Raw genomic sequence first — 18,787 nt, 5'->3', positions numbered from 1 at the left:
TTGTAAGCGTTTCAGATAACGCCTCTAGACGAGCCGAAAACAAGGGTCAAGGAGTTAACAATATTCATTTAGCCCCTTGACCAATTAACCCACACATATCAACATTTGCTTGCACATCACCCAAACGCGACTCCCCCCCTCCTTTTCTTATATCTATTGAAATATAAACTCTACGAATGATCTAGTTCTCCTAGGACACCGTGAAGACATGCATATCCCGCATTCTAGCGCTTCTAGTCGCACCAGCTGCTTCGCTGCAAAGTACTTAATTATGGTGTTTTAACGTCACAAAGCTGCACAATGCGTGGTTTGTGAGACACGCCGTGATGGAGCGCTTTGAAATAAATTTGATCGCTTGGGGGCTTTTCAACGTGCACCTAAATCCCAGAACACAAGTGTTTTATTTTGCATTTCGACTTTATTGAAATTCGGCCTTCATGGTCGAAAATTCGAACCTGTGACCTCGTATTGAGGAGCAGGACACGAGCACGAGCATAAAAAAAGAAAAGAAAAAGAAAAGAAAAGAGAAAGCACGATTCTTGTGGGTCACTTCCTGACTCGTACTACAATGAGGACGCCAGGCCGCAGTTTACAGCCACTTCAACGTGATATTTATTTATTTATTTATTTATTTATTTATTTATTTATTTATTTATTTATTTAATAAAGAAGCTTGAGGTGAGGAAGCCAGAGGTGCAGTTTGTGCCCCACCTACTAGAAAAATGCAGAGCGTGTTGAGGAAAGACCGAACGATGTATTTCAGAGCAGATAATCTTGGCTCATTTCGCTGTTTTAGTTAGGAAAGCAGCTCTACTGTAATCAGTTTTATTTTCTTTATTTCAAGGACTTGTCATGCACTGAAGAACTAAGTCTACTCGTGAGGAACAGTCTGTTTGGTTTTGGCGACGCAGCTTTTTTAAGGTTATTATGTAGTTCGTGTAAATAAATTTGAGGTAAAAAAATACACTGTCAATCAGAACAGACGACTACTAGACGCACAACACAGTTATTTCCTTTCGTGTCACACCTTCCTTCATTCATTTTCTTTCTTTTCTTTCTTTTGATTTCTTTTTATTCGCGGGAATTAAATTAGTAGACACAAAACAATGTGTACAGCGCCAGTTCTTTTTTTTTTTTTTCTAAATCTCAATCTAAATATTTTAAATCGTTTCCCTGTTTTCTCCTTCTAGCTTTCTTTCGATGGCCTCATCCAGCAATGTTGCACTGACGCTATAATTCGCCCTGTGTTTATGTTCCCCTATACGATAGCTATACGAGTTGGCATTTTTCTTGCACACGCGCCGTTGCTCCTGAAAGCGGCATTAATGAATCGAAGAGGCCCATCGATAACATTGAAAGCTCTCGCGATCCCATTTCCAATTCCTATCGGAATCCTTATAAATACAGGTGCGCTATATCCCGTATACCACCGTTTTACGCAGGTTAATCAATCCGCCGCCGCACTCCATTAAGGCCACGACGAATCACCCGATCGACCCCGTTTCATTCATCTTTTATCCGAAGCGCCGCGGCGGCTGTGGTAGATGAATCGACAATGTCTGCGCGCCAACTCGAGATGTTATCCGACATGCCTCTTTGGAGCAGTGCCTTAAACGTTATTCCTCGGCTGTAGGCTGACAGCTCTTCTGCACGATTTAGTTCATGTTCCTCTCTTTTTGTTCATCGCTTTTTTTCTCCGTTTCTCTCAATATTAGTGCTTTCGAAATGAGGAGGAAGGAAAAAAAAAAAAGAAGAGTTGGTCGTCATCCTGGCGTTCGTCAAGGATAAAACGGTTCGCCGCTTGGTGTCACCTCGCCGATGGCGTAGACGCGCCCCTGCGCCGGTTCTGGCTGCACCCGGAAGGCGATACGGCAGTTTTCTCTGCATCTCTCATTCTATTACGTTTACGCTTTCTTCCGCCTCCAAGTAATTACTGTGCGTTCTTTGAGTATACCTTCAGTCCTAACTGGCGGGAGGAGAATTTTGACGGGAGGAAGTAAAAAAGACCTCGGTGCAAAAAAAAAAGAAAAAGAAACGCAACAACGGCCGCATGGCGACGTTCGGGTGGATGAGGAGGGGAGGTGGTGGAGGAAATTTATTTCCGTCACGCGTCATCTATCAATAGGGTTTGTGCGCTACAGTTCGCCGTTGAAGCTCGCGTTAAGTGGCACCGAATGCGCCTTGTGAAAATGTGCACTCCTGGACACGCAGCGGCGGCGCCCTTTTGCAACGTGCTTTATTTAAAACGTGGCTCAACGTTAAGTGTTCTTTTTGAAACGCCGTCCGCTGAGAAATTCGCGGTCTAAAGCAGCGGTTACTGCGTTAAGTAAGCAAGCACGAAGCTATAGCGCATGGCAGTACAGCTCAGGGTTAGCTTTGAGTGAAGGAAACGTATATCGCATAAAAACCCTCAGACACGCTCCAGCCTAATACGTTTTCACTGTAATAACTTTGCTGAGACCTGGCCCCATAGGAATTTATTATAGACCGTGTATAGCATGTCCCTCCTAATCTGATACAGCTATGTTCCCGCATGATATCTCGCAAATTTATAACAAGAATATGAAAACTTTGTAGTTCATTTTTCGAAGCAGCTAGCAAAGCAGGACCACAACGGAAACCTGCAGCGGTAAAGTTCCTTTAGGGCACTTCCAACGTTCTAGTTACACGCAGAAGCTAAGAAGGAACGGCAGGACATCGGTCAGCAATATAATTCTCCGAGGGGCTAGCTGTCAGATTTTGAAAGAAGTACCATATAATTAATCTTATTTTCTTGTTTAGCTCGTGACCCTGACTGTCATAATACTTTAGAGCGCGTTTCCTTTATCCCAAAGACCATGTTGCTTAGTATGTCGCTAGGCTACTTCGTTTTTATCATGTAGACCCATGAAAAACATGTAAGTAAGATACCTTGTAAGATATATGTTATGTGCGTGTGCGTGCGTGAGTGACTGATTGCGTGCGAGTGTGCGTACGTTCTTGTCTGTAACGTTCTTTCAGGACGTGTGCTCCCCTTAGAGGTATTAAGCGACGAGTATCTGACCATTCTTAAGTCGTACATTTCATTGCTTCGCTTGCTCGTAAGCGGTGCATGAAGACATGAGCTGCGTGTCTTCACTTTTCAGGCGATTTATTTCTCCCGGAATTTCCGCAACCTGCTGAGTATCTAATGTATCCTAATTGCTAATCATAACAAGCTAATGTAGCTAATTAAGGGTATTACGAAAGAAAGTCGGGCCGCCTAAGGTTAAAACAAGAAAGACACACACTTTAACCAACGTTCCGCGCGGGCACGTAAGCCATTTCGAGTTTCTTAATACGCAAAACATATCAAGCTGTTTATCAACTCCACCACATCTTCTTGAAAAGCCCAAGGCACGTCGCGTCTGTCTGTAGTTCTCAGCACAGCTGCGCGCATTATCGTTTATTTATTTTCCCCCTTCTCGCACGAGCATGAAACACCAGGATGGGCGCAGCCAGCCACCCGAGGTCGTCGCAGGCGACTGATCGCAGCATACGAGGCAGCTGCCCAGTCGAAGTGTTGTTTGGCAGCAGTGGACTATGTGTACAACTTCTTCCTCTTCATTTCCTTTCCTTGTATCTGTACATTAGCTTTAACTGGAAATGGTGTTCGTTTTCCTCTTTGCGTACTCGGAGATATAAAAGCGTCTGTAGTGACCTGTATGACGAGGCGTCGCGGCACGGTCGCAAGGACAGCTAAATTACCGGCTTTTACCAGTGCTGTGAGAAACGAAATAGTGCTGAGAATGTGTCGGTGTGTATACAGTTGATAGCTGTCGTTGGACATTCGCCTGGCCTTCAATTCATTGTCGGCGCTCTGGTTGAAAAAAAAAAAAAACAAGAAACGAAAGGTCGTTCAGACTTGGACATGCGTCTAACTGGCCGTCTACAAGGGTGACACCGAAGACCAACTGCGACAGCGAGCGACAAAAGAAGGAGCCGCCACAATTATTAGTTTTCCGAACAAACTATACGTTTCGCCATTTACGATACGTGCATGTCCGCGCCGCCGTTATCCCTGAGATCGTACGCATGATAACCTGATAAGCAAAGAAGGATACAAAAGTAAATGTATATTTCATTTTGTATATATAAAGAACTCAACATAAAAATGTTAATCAGTTTGTTTCCCGTATACACTGTTACTTTCTGCGGGTTTTCTATCCGTTAGGTTGTTTTTTTTTTCATTATTATTATTTTTGTGCGTGTGTGTGTGTGATACATCAATTATATGGAAACTGGAGGCGCGTTCGCGAAGTCGGTTCCGCCTCTGCCGTGCTGTCCCGGTATCGACGGTGCAAGCGTTGCTCGCGCGTGCAGGGTTACAAGGTCTCTACAGAGGCACGAGCGACGCGTAGTGTGTTTGCCCGTATAAAGTGGTGAAGCCGAGTGAACGCACGCTCCGCTCAGTCGGCTCTGCGGTGGAGACAGGACAGTGTTCCTGTATTCCGCCGTTGCATAAGAGTTGTGCGCACAAGCACTCGCGTCTCATCTGTGGCAGGCGTGCGCAAACCGCACCGTTGCAGTTGTGACGCTTGCAACGCCGGTGGCGGCGCTCCTCGTCGTGCCAACGTTGTGAGACGCCTGCTAGCTTCCAGGGCGCTGTTTCTGGTGGGCAGCAGAAATTTCTTTGTGTGCTGTGTCGCGGCAACATGTGTCCCCAACTTGTTCTTTGAACACTGTCTGAGGAGCTTGAGCGCAACGCTATACCTCGCTATCGTTTTCAGTCATCCACCCTTCGGGTGAAGTTGCCTAATTTCGTTTCTTATTTTTTCTAACGGATGGAAAAGAAGCTGTGCCTTCCCGAAGACTGCGACACTTCATATAATAGTGCTGGCGACCTGGGCTGACATAATATAACGATTCTACATTCCGACGCTATTTGTTTTCGTTCTTCTTCAGCGGTCCTTGCGGCACTCCGCCTACGTTGAACGCTGTATGCTAAGAAATGATTGAAAAGAAGCAAAAAAGGAACCTCGCCATTAAACCGACCTAGTGTTCGCTTCGGGCCTCACTTGCCTGTTGCGGTCAGTCCTCTACGTTTGCCGGCCCCTAGCAACTCATTGTTGATCTCCCCATGTGGCGTCCTTGAAACGTTTCCTCGCTCTCTGCAGACGCGTGCGGCGGCATGATCGAGGCATCGAATGGGACCATCACGAGTCCATCGTTTCCGGACCTGTACCCGTCCAACAAGAACTGCATCTGGGAGATCGTCGCCTCGCCCCAGTACCGCATCACGCTCAACTTCACCCACTTTGACCTCGAAGGGAACAACGTGAGTGTGCGCCGACGACGTGCCGTGTGCGCTTTCATACACCTGTGTACACGCATGCGCGCGCGCGCACAGACACACAAACATGCACGCGAACACGAGGCACACAAGCACAGCCGTGCGCTTATTTAATTTATTTAGAGGGTAGCGTGAACACGTGAATTTCATCCTCGTGATTTGGCTTGTTTAGTTTCGTTACGGTACCATGCTGAGCCTTAATTTCACAGAAAAGTCTGCAATTAGCCATAATTCAGCCACCCCGTTTATGAGCTATAAACTGCTCAGTTTATTTTTCTTCCGTAAGACAATTTTTTTTTTAGCTTCTGAAAGCGTGCTTTGCTTCGGCTACACATAACGTGCAAATCGTACAGAAGCTTATAGGACTACATCGCTTCCTTCTTCAACTCTCACCTTTTGTCCCATGTCACGCCCACTTTTATGTTATTGTGCCTCGCATGAAAAGGGTGGGAGAGAAGTTTTAGCCGCCGATGAGAATGCCAAGTATATACTCAATTGACCGAAATACTGAAGAATTGTTCGTATTTCTCGCGCCTCTTCCTTTTCTGTGCAACAAAAAAAAAGTTTTCTTCTTTCTTTTCTTTCTTTATTTTTCTTCTTTCTCTTTTTCTTTTCCTTTTCTCTTTTCTTTTTTTTTTAGATAGAGAGAGAGAGAGAGCTAAGAGGAGGATGAGGGGTGCATTTCCAGAGTCACTACAGCCAGCATTTTCTGCGTCTGACGGCGTCTCTCCTTTTCAAGACAAGTGACTGAAGTGACTCGATGCCCGCTGTACCGACACCCGACCACGCTTGCACTTTGTGAGAGGCTTTGTTTCCCACCTCGCTTATCGGGCCTCCAGTTTCGTGTGCGCTGTCGGAGGGAGCGCTGATACTGTCCAATGTTTGCGCCAACCGTGACGGAGGGAGTCAGACGCATCACTAAGAACAAACCTAACCATGCGTGCTTTGTTGTCGATAAGCGAGAGGCGTGGGCCGTCGGAGCTTGAACCCTGACAGAATGCCAATATAGCGCAGCTGCTCATGCGAACTTTCGAAATCTGGAAGGCAACGAAAAGGCCACCTTTGAAATGAATTCTGGGGTTTTACTTGCCGAAACCACGACTTGATTATAAGGCACGCCGTAGTGGGTGACTGCGTATTCATTTTGGCCACCAGGGGATTTTTGACAGGCGCCCAATGCACGGGACACGGGCGTTCTCGCATTTAGCCCCCATCGACATGCGGCCGCCGCGACCTGGATTTCATCCCGCGACCTTCATGCTTAGCAGCGCAACAGCACAGCCGCTAAGCCACCGCGGCGGCTGAAAAGGCCCAACTTTTTAATGAGAATAAGAATAACGGTGATGAATAGAAGGCTCCGTTCTATTACTTTTTATTTGGGTCTACGCAGTGTAGGTCTGTTGTATACGCTGCGTGCCCCAGCCATATGGGAAAATGCTCTCTCTCTCTCTCTCTCTCTCTCTCTCGATCTATCTATCTATCTATCTCTCTCTCTTATTTAGTGTCATCCGGCATTCTGAAAACTGCGCAGTGTACCGGCGCTATCGTGATGTTCCTGTACCGAAAGAAGAAGAGAAAAACTAAGAAAAAGAAGAAAGAAATTACTAAATTTAATCAGGAAATGTAATCTACCCAAGGGAGCCCGCAAAACTTTGTGTAATCGCTGTTATGTGCGCCTTGGTTGTTCGATGTTAGTACTCTGTTGTACTGCTTTGGCGACGGGGTCATTGCGTAAAGCGTCTGCGGTTCCCTGTGGTAGCGCGACGTTATGGTTCGTGGAAGAACGTGGTAAACCTTATACGCGCATATCTTAAAGTATTGGAGCAAAACTTGCTCTAGTGAATAGAGGAATGCTTCTGGAAAGCGAAGCACGAGGCGCCGTCACAATGCGAGTAGCTGCGCGCGACGTATTGTACGGTTGGGGCAACGTTGCCTGTTCAGTTCTGAATGCGGTTCACCTGCGGTTACTGTGCGAAGTCTCACCGCGAGTGCGCGTACGCGAGTGTAAAAGGTACCAGAAGCGTGTGCCTGCGTAGGAGGAGGAAGAGGAGTGCTGCTTGCTGCAGGGCCAGTCTTGCAAAAGCGGCAAGTGTAGAACAAGAAGTTGATTTTCATTTTTCAACTTGCTTCACTGCGCGTTATCTTGTGTATAAACGCACAACGAACACCCCCCCTCCCCCCCTACTGTAATGTCCACGCGGCGAATGTAGGTATCCGTATAAATAAATACATTAATTAATTAACCTTATCGGAGTCTAATTTCAGTATACGTGTAAATTCAAACAATGACTAATTTCCCCTATGTTCTCCTTGGCTTCAGTGTCGGTTTGCTTCGTACGATTGTCCCGTGAAGGAGTTCCTTCGTTTGTTCTCCCTTCATCTCTCCCCAATTTTTGTCTCTCCCCTTTCCCCGGTGTAGGTATACAGCAAACTGTAACGCACGTCTGTTTGACCTTCAGGACTTTCCTTCTTTCTCATTCCTCGTCCTTGTTCGTTAGCTTTTTCTTTTTAATTCCTTCTCGTTGCAAGTTTCCCTGAAGCCTTTTCTCTGTGCCACCTTTTGCTTTTCCTTGACTAATCTCGTTCCGTTACATTTACGAGCGAATTTGAGCGGCCGGGGCACTTAGCACCCCGCGTGTTATAGGTTAACGTCACTTAACTCGATTGCTCTTTCGCCACGGCAGCAAGACTGCGAGTACGACAAGGTGGACATCCTCAGCAAGATGGGCGACAACACGATCCGGAAGCACGGGCTCTTCTGCGGCTCCTACCTGCCACCCATCATCACCTCCGAGGGCAACAGCCTGCGCATCGAGTTCAGCTCGGACAACTCGGTCCAGAAGAGCGGCTTCGCGGCGGTTTTTCTCACGGGTGAGTTGGACGGCGTACCGTTGCCGCTATTTTGCTGTCGCATGCCAGAGCTTGCCGCTTACGAACAAAATGCAGCGCGCCGTGCTTGTAGCCCCCCATCACTGCGGTGATCACGCTCACTGCTGTGGTGAGCGGCGGATGATTGAGGAAGCAAGTATTAACAAGAAAGGTGCTTCGTCATTGACCAGCGTTCGGGTGCCCGCCATTTGCGGTATGTATCGATCGGCGCGATAACGAGACGTGCACCTCCGCGACGGCCAATAGCGTGCGGGCACTTGCGAAAGATAAGGAGCGTCAGTGAGGCGAATAGGGGGCACTCAGAGCCGCAGTGAAGAGACATGGCATTTACGCTAATAGCTCGGGTTTGCTTGTTTCGCAATCTTTCGAAGGAATTCTCGATGGATGGGGAAGACGGATAGAAAGAGAGTGAGAGTGTGCGCGGAACATAGCGATGGCTCTGCTGTCGAGGCGTACTGTTACCTTCTTAATCTTGTATTCTCCTTTTTTTTTAACTATCGAAATGCAGGCATTTCTGGTTGTAACCGGTAGTTCAGTTCACTCGTCCAAGAATTCATGCATATGTAAATTTTGTCAGTCTTCCGACCACTAGGGAGGATCGACTTGCATTAGGTATGATTTGGCGTTCGCATTAGGCGTGTGCTTTATTTACTGCATAATTTGCATGTCAAGAAACAGCGTTCGTCGCAGAAAGATTTTTCGTGACTGCTCCAAGCAATATATTTCACATCTGGTTTTGTTCCGTTGAGGAATAATGTTTATCGGTGGAGTTCCTTGGCAAAGAAGCTCAAAGAAAATAGGCAGAAATAATGGAGATGCTTTGCATTTACCAACACGTATCACCTGGCATGCATGAGGGACTATTATTACCGGCTTCAATAATGTTTCTGATTCCCTTTTTCTAATTAATATGATTAATATAGCACGTTGACTATTTGCTGAGAATAACTTTCGTTCTCTACAAAATGCGTGCACCAGGTGTTTTTTATTATTATTATTGCGATAGCAATTATATGGACACTCTAGGAGAATTTCTGCCATTGGGCGTCTCTGTGAAGTTCTGTATAAAGTCGAAGGTCGATAAAATCATCGCGGCGTGCCGTATTTTATTTATTTCTTTATATTTACATACTGCAGCGCAATAAGCGCTATAGCGGGAGTGGATTAACAGAGGAAAATTATACAGAGAAAAGTACGATACAACGATGAGGGTGATGTGCTAGGACCATTCATCCTTGATGGCAGATACAACATTTCGGAGTGAGCATGAGCGAATAGACCCAGGTAAGGAATTCCGGTCTTCTATGGAACGAGGAAAAAGACTGAATTTAAACATATTAGTGCGTCCAAAGTAGGGCATCAAGTTCAAGTTGTGATGTCGTCTCGTCGATGACTGTGGCGCGAGGTTAGTATAGCTGAATGCTGTATGTGCGAGAGAAAGCGTGCGAGGGTGAGCCGGCGATCGCGTCTCAATCTCGCGCACGCAACGGAGGAAAGCGGGGACGAAGCACGCCGCCTTCCATCACGTGCAAAGCTTCGGGGGGGAGCGTGGGAGGGGGGGGGGGGGGAGGGGGGTTTACTCCGGGGCGGCCCGGGTGGCCACGCGCGCGCGGTCGAGCCGCTGTATATTGAAAGCCATCTGCGACGAATACAGAGTCCGCGCTGCGCTGTGCTTCCGCGGCGTAGTTCGCGTTAATGCGAGTGGCCACAGGAAAGTCAGTTCACTCGCTGCTGCTGCCGCGTTTCCTCGCTGCAGCGTTCTTACAGCAATTTTCCGCGGCCATCGAGTGAGATGTGTTCATGTTTGCTTGTGCGCGCGTGACACCATGCTTGTCAATTTAGTTAGTATGCGTATCTTTGCAAGATTATACGGCCGATAAAACTACTATCATTACTTCGTATAGCTGCCCAATAATTTTCTGTCGCAATCGATGCTTCGTCTTTCCGTCGAAACTGCGTTTTTTTTTTTTTTTAGCTGCACCAAATTAACAAACAAACTCAGTGCCCTTCCACACTGGGAAGAAGCATGAGCAGCGAAGCTGTGTATAAGTATATGTAGGCTCCTTCATGGCGAAACGCACCTCCACCGCGGGTCGGCCCGTTATTTCACTATCTTCGGGATTGGCTCACGTATGGGGAGTGCTTAAAGCCGGCACGCATAGTACACGCATTGCATCCCTCAACATTTACGAGAGACTGCCAATTCTGCAATACACCAAACACCCTTTATCACATGGTCTGGGAATGCAAAAAGAACCTGCGGACAACGCCTATCCAAGCAGCAACAGAAGACCAGTGGGAGGCACAACTAACAAGCCCAAAACCTGAAGACCAGCTTCGGCTGGTGAACTAGACTCTGGCTATCACGCAGGGCCATGGCTACCTGGAATAGAGTGGCCGCCCACCTTCGGGCGTCAACAGCTTGGTCTCCGAAATAAAGTTTATTCACTCACCTCCGCCGCGGGTCGGCCCGGCATAGCATTACCTTCGAGATCGGCCCATGTATAGGAAGTGCTTAACGCCTGCTTCACCTCCGTTTGTTTTTTCCTTGTGTAAATGCAGAGAAGCTAGCTATACAGGGTCACTGTGCAGTGAAGCTAGCTTTACAGGGGCACTATGCGAACATCCGAAGAATCGCTGCTGTTTTGAGACTTTGTGCTGTTGCCCACAGAGGACAGACATCCTGTGGGATACCTATATGTTAAAGATCACGCACATTATCGCGTGGTTTTGCTGCGCTCTGCAGCGCATCTCCGCATACCACGGCGGTAGGCAGCAAAGAACACCGGCACCAGCCATGTGTCCAACGGCGCGTTCTGAGACGCGCGAGTGCCACAACATGCGACTACTGTCATCAAGCGGGTAACGCTAGTTTTCAACGCTTCAGCGCACCTTCAGTGAATATGGCCGGGACATGCGAAAGTGAAGCCAGGAAATCACGGGCTGACGAAGTTAGGACATCCACCTATGAGCTAAGAAGATATAGAGTGTGACGATACGCCGTTCTCTTTGATAGCGTACAAAAAGAAGTGACCTGAGGGAATTCCTGTTGTTTTTCGACCTTCACAGGCAGCCCGCAACTTCTAGCAAGTGATCCAAACCACGCTGCGTTAGAAATTGTTTCCGCGGCAAAGCAAAAGGCGCAGATATTCCATGTGGATAGAGATGGAAGTTTTTCTGTCATCATTGCTTCCGTGTCATCTGCAAGACATTTACTGTAGATGAGTGAAGCGGCTGGTTTGGGAGTCAAACCATTTTTTCCGGCATCCTATACAAAAAATGTTGGCAAGGTACGCCATGTCCCAGTTCAGTGTACGGAAGAACAACTGGTTCATTTCCTGAAGGATTTTGGTGTGACATCTGCCCGTCGTCAGACACGCCACAATCATCAAGAAGAGAGAGCGGTAGAATCGCGCCCTCTCAGAACCGTTATTCTCCATTTCAGGGAAGACAAACCAATGCTGCAAAGAGTGGACTTGGATTTCTCGAGTCATCCTGTAGAAGAATACCTTGGTCCTGCGATGAGATGCTACAAGTGGCAGAGATGCCGACATTTAGCGAAGAACTGCCGCAGTCCGCGTCGCTGCAACATATGCTCAAAAGACTACAACCACTCAGAGTGTAAGTCTGTGTGTCAGCTAAAGCGTGCCAACTGTGACGGAAATTATACAGCGTCCTACTCCGGGTGCCCTCACAACAGAGCTGCCCGAAAACTACATAAATACAAGTTGACATACACAAGACTGCCTCCTCATAATGCGTTGATGCACTTAACGTTGATACCGTAAGATATGCGCCTCTAACTCCCAACAAAGAGCATGGGCAGGCGGGCAAGTTAAACTATTCTGCAGCTCTAAAGCAATCAGGTCGACAACCTTCTGACAGCGAGCGACACGATCAATCTTCAGAGAATGCTACTCATCTTGCCCAGGCATCGCGTAAAAATCGTCGACCTTCTCAGTAACGCCCTGTGCCATTGACACAGCAACCTCAACTAACATCTCAGCGACTGCTTCAGCATTCGCCCCACCCACACCAGTCATCCCAGCGACCATCGCCGTCAGCTCTACAGCGATCTGTTCCGATCACAGATCGAGCTTCAAAATCGTTTGGTGATTACGCGCCTATACCCGTGGCACAGATGATCCTGGCCATACTATTTGCAGCTTTAACTGCAATACTCATTGCCACTCCACAAACAAACAACCTCCCACAGGTAAAGGCACTGCTGTCTCTGATGTTGTTGGTGCTTCCACAACCACCAACAGCTCCACGACAGACTTACAATGAATCGTCGTTACAACAACGTTTTCATACTTCAGTAGAATGCTAATAGCCTTCGTAACAAGTCAGATGATTTTCGCAAACTACTAGCTCACCGTAACTTTCCTGTTTTATGTATACAGGAGGCAGGCGTACGAGATGACTTTTGTCTTTCAAACTATGTGATATATGAATCGTCGCGCATTGCTAGAAATAGCAGAGTGATGTTATGCGTGAAAAAAGATCTGCCGTCCTATTTAATACAGTCAGTGATTCAGATATACCGCAGTTCGTAGCATGCTGATATATTTTAAAAATACATACGTTACGGTGATAAGTCCTTATCTACAAGGTTCTAGTAAGATATCTGTAGACAGCTTGGCGAATGTGTTTGGTATGACAAAATCATATGTGCTGGTTTGTGGGGACTTCGCATATAACGTCGTCTGGGGCAGTGAACATAGATTCCCACGGAAGCGTTATCGAACGCGCAGCAGAGGAATGTAATTTGACCATGTTAAATGACAGCTCTCCAACGTTTTTGTGGGGGTTTCGTTACTCCAGCTGTATAGATGTTGCGTTCTGCTCACGTGACCTTCTTGATGGCGTTGAATGGTCAACGGACATAGAAGCGCACGGCAGGGATCATTTTCCTATTATAGTAAAACGTCGTCTCATACGGAGTGAAGGGACCCGGCGCTACTCAACATGTACTAATCGGCAAAATTTTTGTGACTATATAGCTAACTCATTGCGCGAAAATCCGAACTTTCAATGTTTTCCAGATATATTGTGTGAGTCTTACAAGATCTGCACAAAGAAAGTCTTCGTCCCAAATGAATATGCTGCAGTTTACGGGGAATACGAATTAGAAGACGAGCACAACGTGCTTACCGTCGCAGCGGCAAATTGGACGACTACAAGATGGCACAGAAAGTTCAGTCAACTTCGCGCAGACGCTTACACAAATTAGGTGCGAGACGATGGCGAGAACACTGCTCGTCGTTGTCTCCTTTCACTCCAGTTCCCAGAATAAGGTCAGTTGTCCGATATTTTAGTGAGACAGTTACCCAGAGCCATCCTTTCCGAGCCCTTGCCGTAGCTCGAGACGCTCCGCAAACATCTGTTGCTAACGAATTCTGTCAACTTATAACCCGACCAGGAATTTCGTTTACTTACCTGCAATTTGCAAGTTCCACAGCGCTAGCAGAACAGAAGGTTCGTGCGTGCTCTGTGCCAAAACACCCTCAAGTTGACTGTGAGTTTAGATGAATTGAAATGTGCTCATAACGCTATGCCATACAATGACAACTGCAGGCCCACAGGGCGTTACGTATGTGATGTTGAAGAACCTCGGTCCTGTAAGTGGGATGGCTCTCCTGGACATATTTAATGATATCTGGATAAGAGATAGTCTTACAGATTCATGGAAATTAGTTCGTGTAATTCCAGTACTGAAACCAGGAAATACTCCTCTTTTTATTGACTCCTACCGACCCGTCGATCTCACAAGCTGTTTTTGTAAACTAATGAAGAAGATGGTAGGCAGTCGACTGCAATGGTCGTGCGAACACACAAATGTGCTTTCGAACTACATGACAGGTTTTTTGACAAAATCGGTGTACAATGGATGCAGTGTTAGGCATTGTCACATGCGTGGAACATGAACGAAGGCATGGAAATCTGACAATAGCAGTATTCTTCTACGTTCAGAGAGCTTTCGACACTATGAGTCACATGCACGTCCTTGCTGGCATGTTAAATTTTTTTTTCTTTTTTTTTTCTTTTACGGAAGCAATTGAAGGAGAAGGTAATCACGCAGGGCGTTCCGCAGGGCAGTGTTCTCACTCTGTTTTTCTTCAACTGTGTCATGGCAGCCTTACCACAAAAACTACCGTCTGGCCTGCAATATTGTCTGTACGCTGATGGCATCTGCATATGGGCCTCTGGATCTCATATACAAGACACACAAACAACGCCGCAAGAGGGTATTGATATTATCGACATCTTTTTAAAAGAACGGGGCATGAGTCCCTCATACGCAGACAGCCGTACTTCCTTTCACTAGACAGCTAAATAATTTCGAACTAACGCTTCAAGGGCAAACTTTGGTGTTCGTGAAAGAGCATAAATTTCTTGGCGTTATTCTTGACCGGGATTTGTCATGGGCCTCGCACATCCGCGCGATTGAAAACCAGACAAATACTGTAATAAACATACTTCGGTGACTGGCTGGCACAACATGGGGGGGGATCAGTCTCTACACTATTACAAGTTCATAACGCACTCATAAATTTAAAACAAAAATTGCTTATTCGGCGCCTATTCTCCGTGGTTTATCGCAAATTTCTGAGGAACGTCTCCAATGTTTACTGGCAAGGGGACTGCGAGTGTCTTGAGGTTCAGCAGCCTACCTTGAGTTCTCTAGTAATTGCTGAAGCTCGTCACCAACCATTTTCAGTCATACGAACGGTTCAAACATGCCGACGTATTTATCGCGTCTTAACTCAACACGAGAAGCATCTATTGAACCTGGCGCTTAGCGAGCGAAACAAAAGCTAAATTTACGATGTTGTTAACGAGCATAAAGCATTATTACCAATATTTGAATTATGCAAAGCGGATGTTAGCTGCGCTCCTTGATGTTAACAAGTCCTGAAATAGAATTATCGGTCGAGAGGATAATGTCTAAAAGAGACATGTTCATGGTAGCCGCACAGCAACTGGCACTATTCCAAATTTACTTATTGTATCCCCAGCACATCCACGTGTATTCAGACGGTTCGTGTCATAAAAATTCCTCGGCTTCAGCATTCGTCGTTCCACATTTGGCACTAGAGCAAACATTTAAATTACGCCGAGAGACATCCTCCACCTTGGCAGAACTGTTTGCAATCCTGCCTGCTTTGCGTTTCACATCAGCAAAAAATGCGCAAAATGAGTTGTTTTTAGCGATTCGCAAGCCACTCTCCCATATACGACAAAGCAATAAGAAAAATTATTTGAACACATTGCTGTTGTATGAGATGCTCATTATTATTATTATTATTTGTTTTGAACACATATACACATATACACAGGTATCAGGAAAGGGAAAGCGAGGAGCAGGCTGGCAACTGCCACCGGAAGGGGCACAACGCCTGCCTACTCCTCTGAAGGGAGGTGACATCAACACAGAAATGGAAGATAGGAAGGAGGGGAGGAAAAGGAAAGAGGAAAAAACACACGAAAGCAAGCGTATTGAATCACGTAATTGCATTTCGATGGATACCCGGATACTGCAATATTCCTGGCAATACTGCAGCAGACGCAGCTGCGAATCGGGTGCACAATAACGCAGAGACAATCAATCTTCCTCTTTTGCGCAGTGAAGTCCGTCTTCTCCTGAGACAGATATTCTGTCGTCTCGGCAAAACTACCTGATTTGATCAGCAACCTTAGAACTCGGATTCATATTCTGTAGACCCATGTATCAAACTATCCATTCCGACAAGTCTGAGAGAAAACAGAAAATTCGAAACACTAGTGCACCGCCTGCGGCTTGGTACTGCATTTACTCGACACTCTTTTTATACGGAATAAAACGTGCCTGTAGTCCGCAGTCTTTTTGTGGCCATCCAGACGAAGATGTGCGTCGCTTCCTTGTCGAGTGCACAAAACATGGTTCACCACGAAGGGTACATGCAAGCACATTTGTTGCTTTGAGATAGAATTAAGACCATTCACTCTAAAAAAGATAATTGGTCCATGGCCAACAGCGAGTGTTCAGAAAAGAGCACTTCTTGCTTTGAAAAATTTTTTCGATGACACAAACATTTTGGGGAAATATTAAATTTCAGTTTATCCGAATAAGCTAAATGAATGATATAAATGTTCTCCGTTCAAAATTGATTTATGTGGTGATCGTGTTTTCTTTTTTTTTTTGCGCTATGTGTAATTAATTGTGTTCTGCGTTTTCGCCACTTCAAAATATTTGATTTTTTATGTGCACCATGGGTACATAACTCATGCACAAACTTTGCGATTCATATATTGTTGGACTGTATTGTTTTTATACACCTGGTGTTCTACTGAGTACCATATTTCGGGACATTTTCTCTTCTTGCGCCTGTTTGCTTCCTTTGCTATGTGACAAGGTCTTTGCCGGTGCAGCATAAAGGCGCCAACCTCTGCTATTATTGGTTTCAATAAAAAAAAAAGAACTTTACTTCCATATAGAAGATATACGGCAATTTTCACTCACAGGGCGACCGACGCCGGACGCCAACACCGGATTTTCTGCGACACCGGGCCCTTAACAATTAAAATTGCCCATGGCAGTAGCGAAATTCAAACCATTGAGCTAAGTTACTTTATGAGGTGGCCATTACATCTACGAGAAAAGCATCAGTGTGACTGTCTGGACCCGTTCACCTACATGGCCGGCGTCGAGTTTCAGCGTCATTTTCGCTTTTCCAAAACGTTAGTGCGCTGTTGTGCGACGAGTTAGGCGAAGACCCTCGTCCGCGGAGACAGCGTGGCGGGCAAATTACGCTTTCCGAGCCCAGATTCGTGTGACTGGGCTGCGGAGGAAGAGTTCGTGCGGTCGTTTCAGCTCGCTCCGGCTTCAAGCGCTGTGTGTCCACCGCCCCCCAGCACCAGGCCAGGTCCGGCGGCGTCATCAGAGTACTGGGGCACCTGCAAGAACCTGGAGTTTAACCCGGATCAACCAACCTTTCGAAGGCGAAGTGATCACATTATATAGGAAGTTCGGTGTGTCTAGCAATCGGTAAAACCGGGAACACCGGGAATTCTCTGGGATTTTCAGTAGTCTGGAAATACTCAGGAAAAACTCGGGGAATTTGTGCTTCTATATCACAGAACGTTAGCTGTAATTTTATTGTAAGGGAACGAAAGACTCGCTAATGCCGACTCAAGTAACAGAGAGCAATCGTAACGAATGGTCTTTGACGGGGTGTCGTCGGCTAGAGGAGTTACCAGTGTACAGTCAACGACCGTTTTTCCGGACGGCCGATTTTTTGCTCATGGCCGATAATTCGGATCGCTTCGCGGCACCACCACGTACCCCATCGAGCCAATGTATAAGAACGTCTGAAATTTCGAACGCAAGAACACTTCGTCGTCCGATTTTCTGGACTTCTTTCCCTGACCGCAGGTCCGAAACGGCATTAATTAAAGCCACGACCGCTGCCATTCTGATTATCTCGCCGCCTCGAACCGGCGCTTTCGCACGGCGCTCTCCGCTGGCAGCCGTAGGCGTCAACGCTAGGCCTCAATGCTTCGACGTTTGCTATTAAGCTTCTTGCCGTTCGGTGCCGTGTTTTCATGGAAAGAATTCGCCACTGACAGCAATGGCACCGACTTTGTAATCCTTTGTAATCCTGTAAGCCTTTGTAATCTTCGCGATTGGCTTCGAAGATCTGAAAGCACTGCGCGTTGCATAATTGCGGTTTTTGAAAGTCAGCTTCGCCTCACTGCAGCAATGTTACGCGCTGAAGCAAGCGAGAAGTATTGCGGTGAAGGTTAACAACCGTGGGAAGGGGCAATTGTCGCGGGACACATTATGTATTCCTTATTTATACACGCGTGCACCCGCCGTCTCCTGTCGCAGTACGAACACCGATATGCCTAACTAGTGTACTGTCAGACTTTCAGAGCTTTTTCTTACGTGCTTGCGTCGATTTGAGCCCTTGAAGGCAGCAAAAGACAGACATTCATTTTTTCGGACTGCCCGATTTTCCGGACGTTTTCGCGACCCCTAGGGAGTCCGAAAAATCGGACGTTGACTGTACAGCTGACCAACAGGATGCTTCAAATGGTCCGTGGGGCGAACGCGCGGCAGAACGAGGACGAGAACAGAAAGGACCGACGCACTGAGGAATTAACGGGAAATTAAGCGTGCCGTCACTTCACTGATCATCTGGCGTCCTCCATTCGGCGGGATTGCGGTATCGCGAATAAAAGGGCTGGCCCCTCGGTGTGACTGGGGGATCTGATGGTGTGACTGGTGGAACTGGTGGAACGCGCAAGGTGCAGACAGAGGAGAGCCCCAAATTAGAGACCTCCTGTCGAACCACGGCTTGAATCAAGGAAACCATAGGCTGGTTAGCACTCGAGACATCGGGCACAAGAGGGGCTGGTGACATTGCTTCTATTTCACGACGAACGATACGTGTCAAATTGTCCGAAGCAGGCGATTGTATGGTCTGTGGCGGTTATTCGCATGATGACGATGCGGCAGTATTGGGGAGCCTGGTGAATTGCTGGGCAATACGGCGGGATATTGCCTGTTCGAATCGCCGACACTCTTTCGCGATGGCATCC

General features: G+C 46.9%; 1 protein-coding gene across 1 annotated transcript in view; it reads left to right on the top strand.

Moving 5' to 3' along the window:
- LOC126548163 (bone morphogenetic protein 1-like) overlaps nt 1-18,787 on the top strand; it is a 688,441-nt gene that overhangs the window by 646,562 nt on the left and 23,092 nt on the right. Inside the window, exons 12-13 of the mRNA XM_050196288.2 lie at nt 5,136-5,296; nt 7,996-8,182. Of these exons, the coding sequence (XP_050052245.1) occupies nt 5,136-5,296; nt 7,996-8,182 (348 nt within the window). The remainder of the gene's footprint in view (nt 1-5,135; nt 5,297-7,995; nt 8,183-18,787) is intronic.

Source organism: Dermacentor andersoni, chromosome 1 (genome assembly GCF_023375885.2).
Source record: "Dermacentor andersoni chromosome 1, qqDerAnde1_hic_scaffold, whole genome shotgun sequence".
Lineage (NCBI taxonomy): Eukaryota > Metazoa > Arthropoda > Arachnida > Ixodida > Ixodidae > Dermacentor > Dermacentor andersoni.
This window is presented reverse-complemented; position numbering and strand designations above follow the sequence as displayed.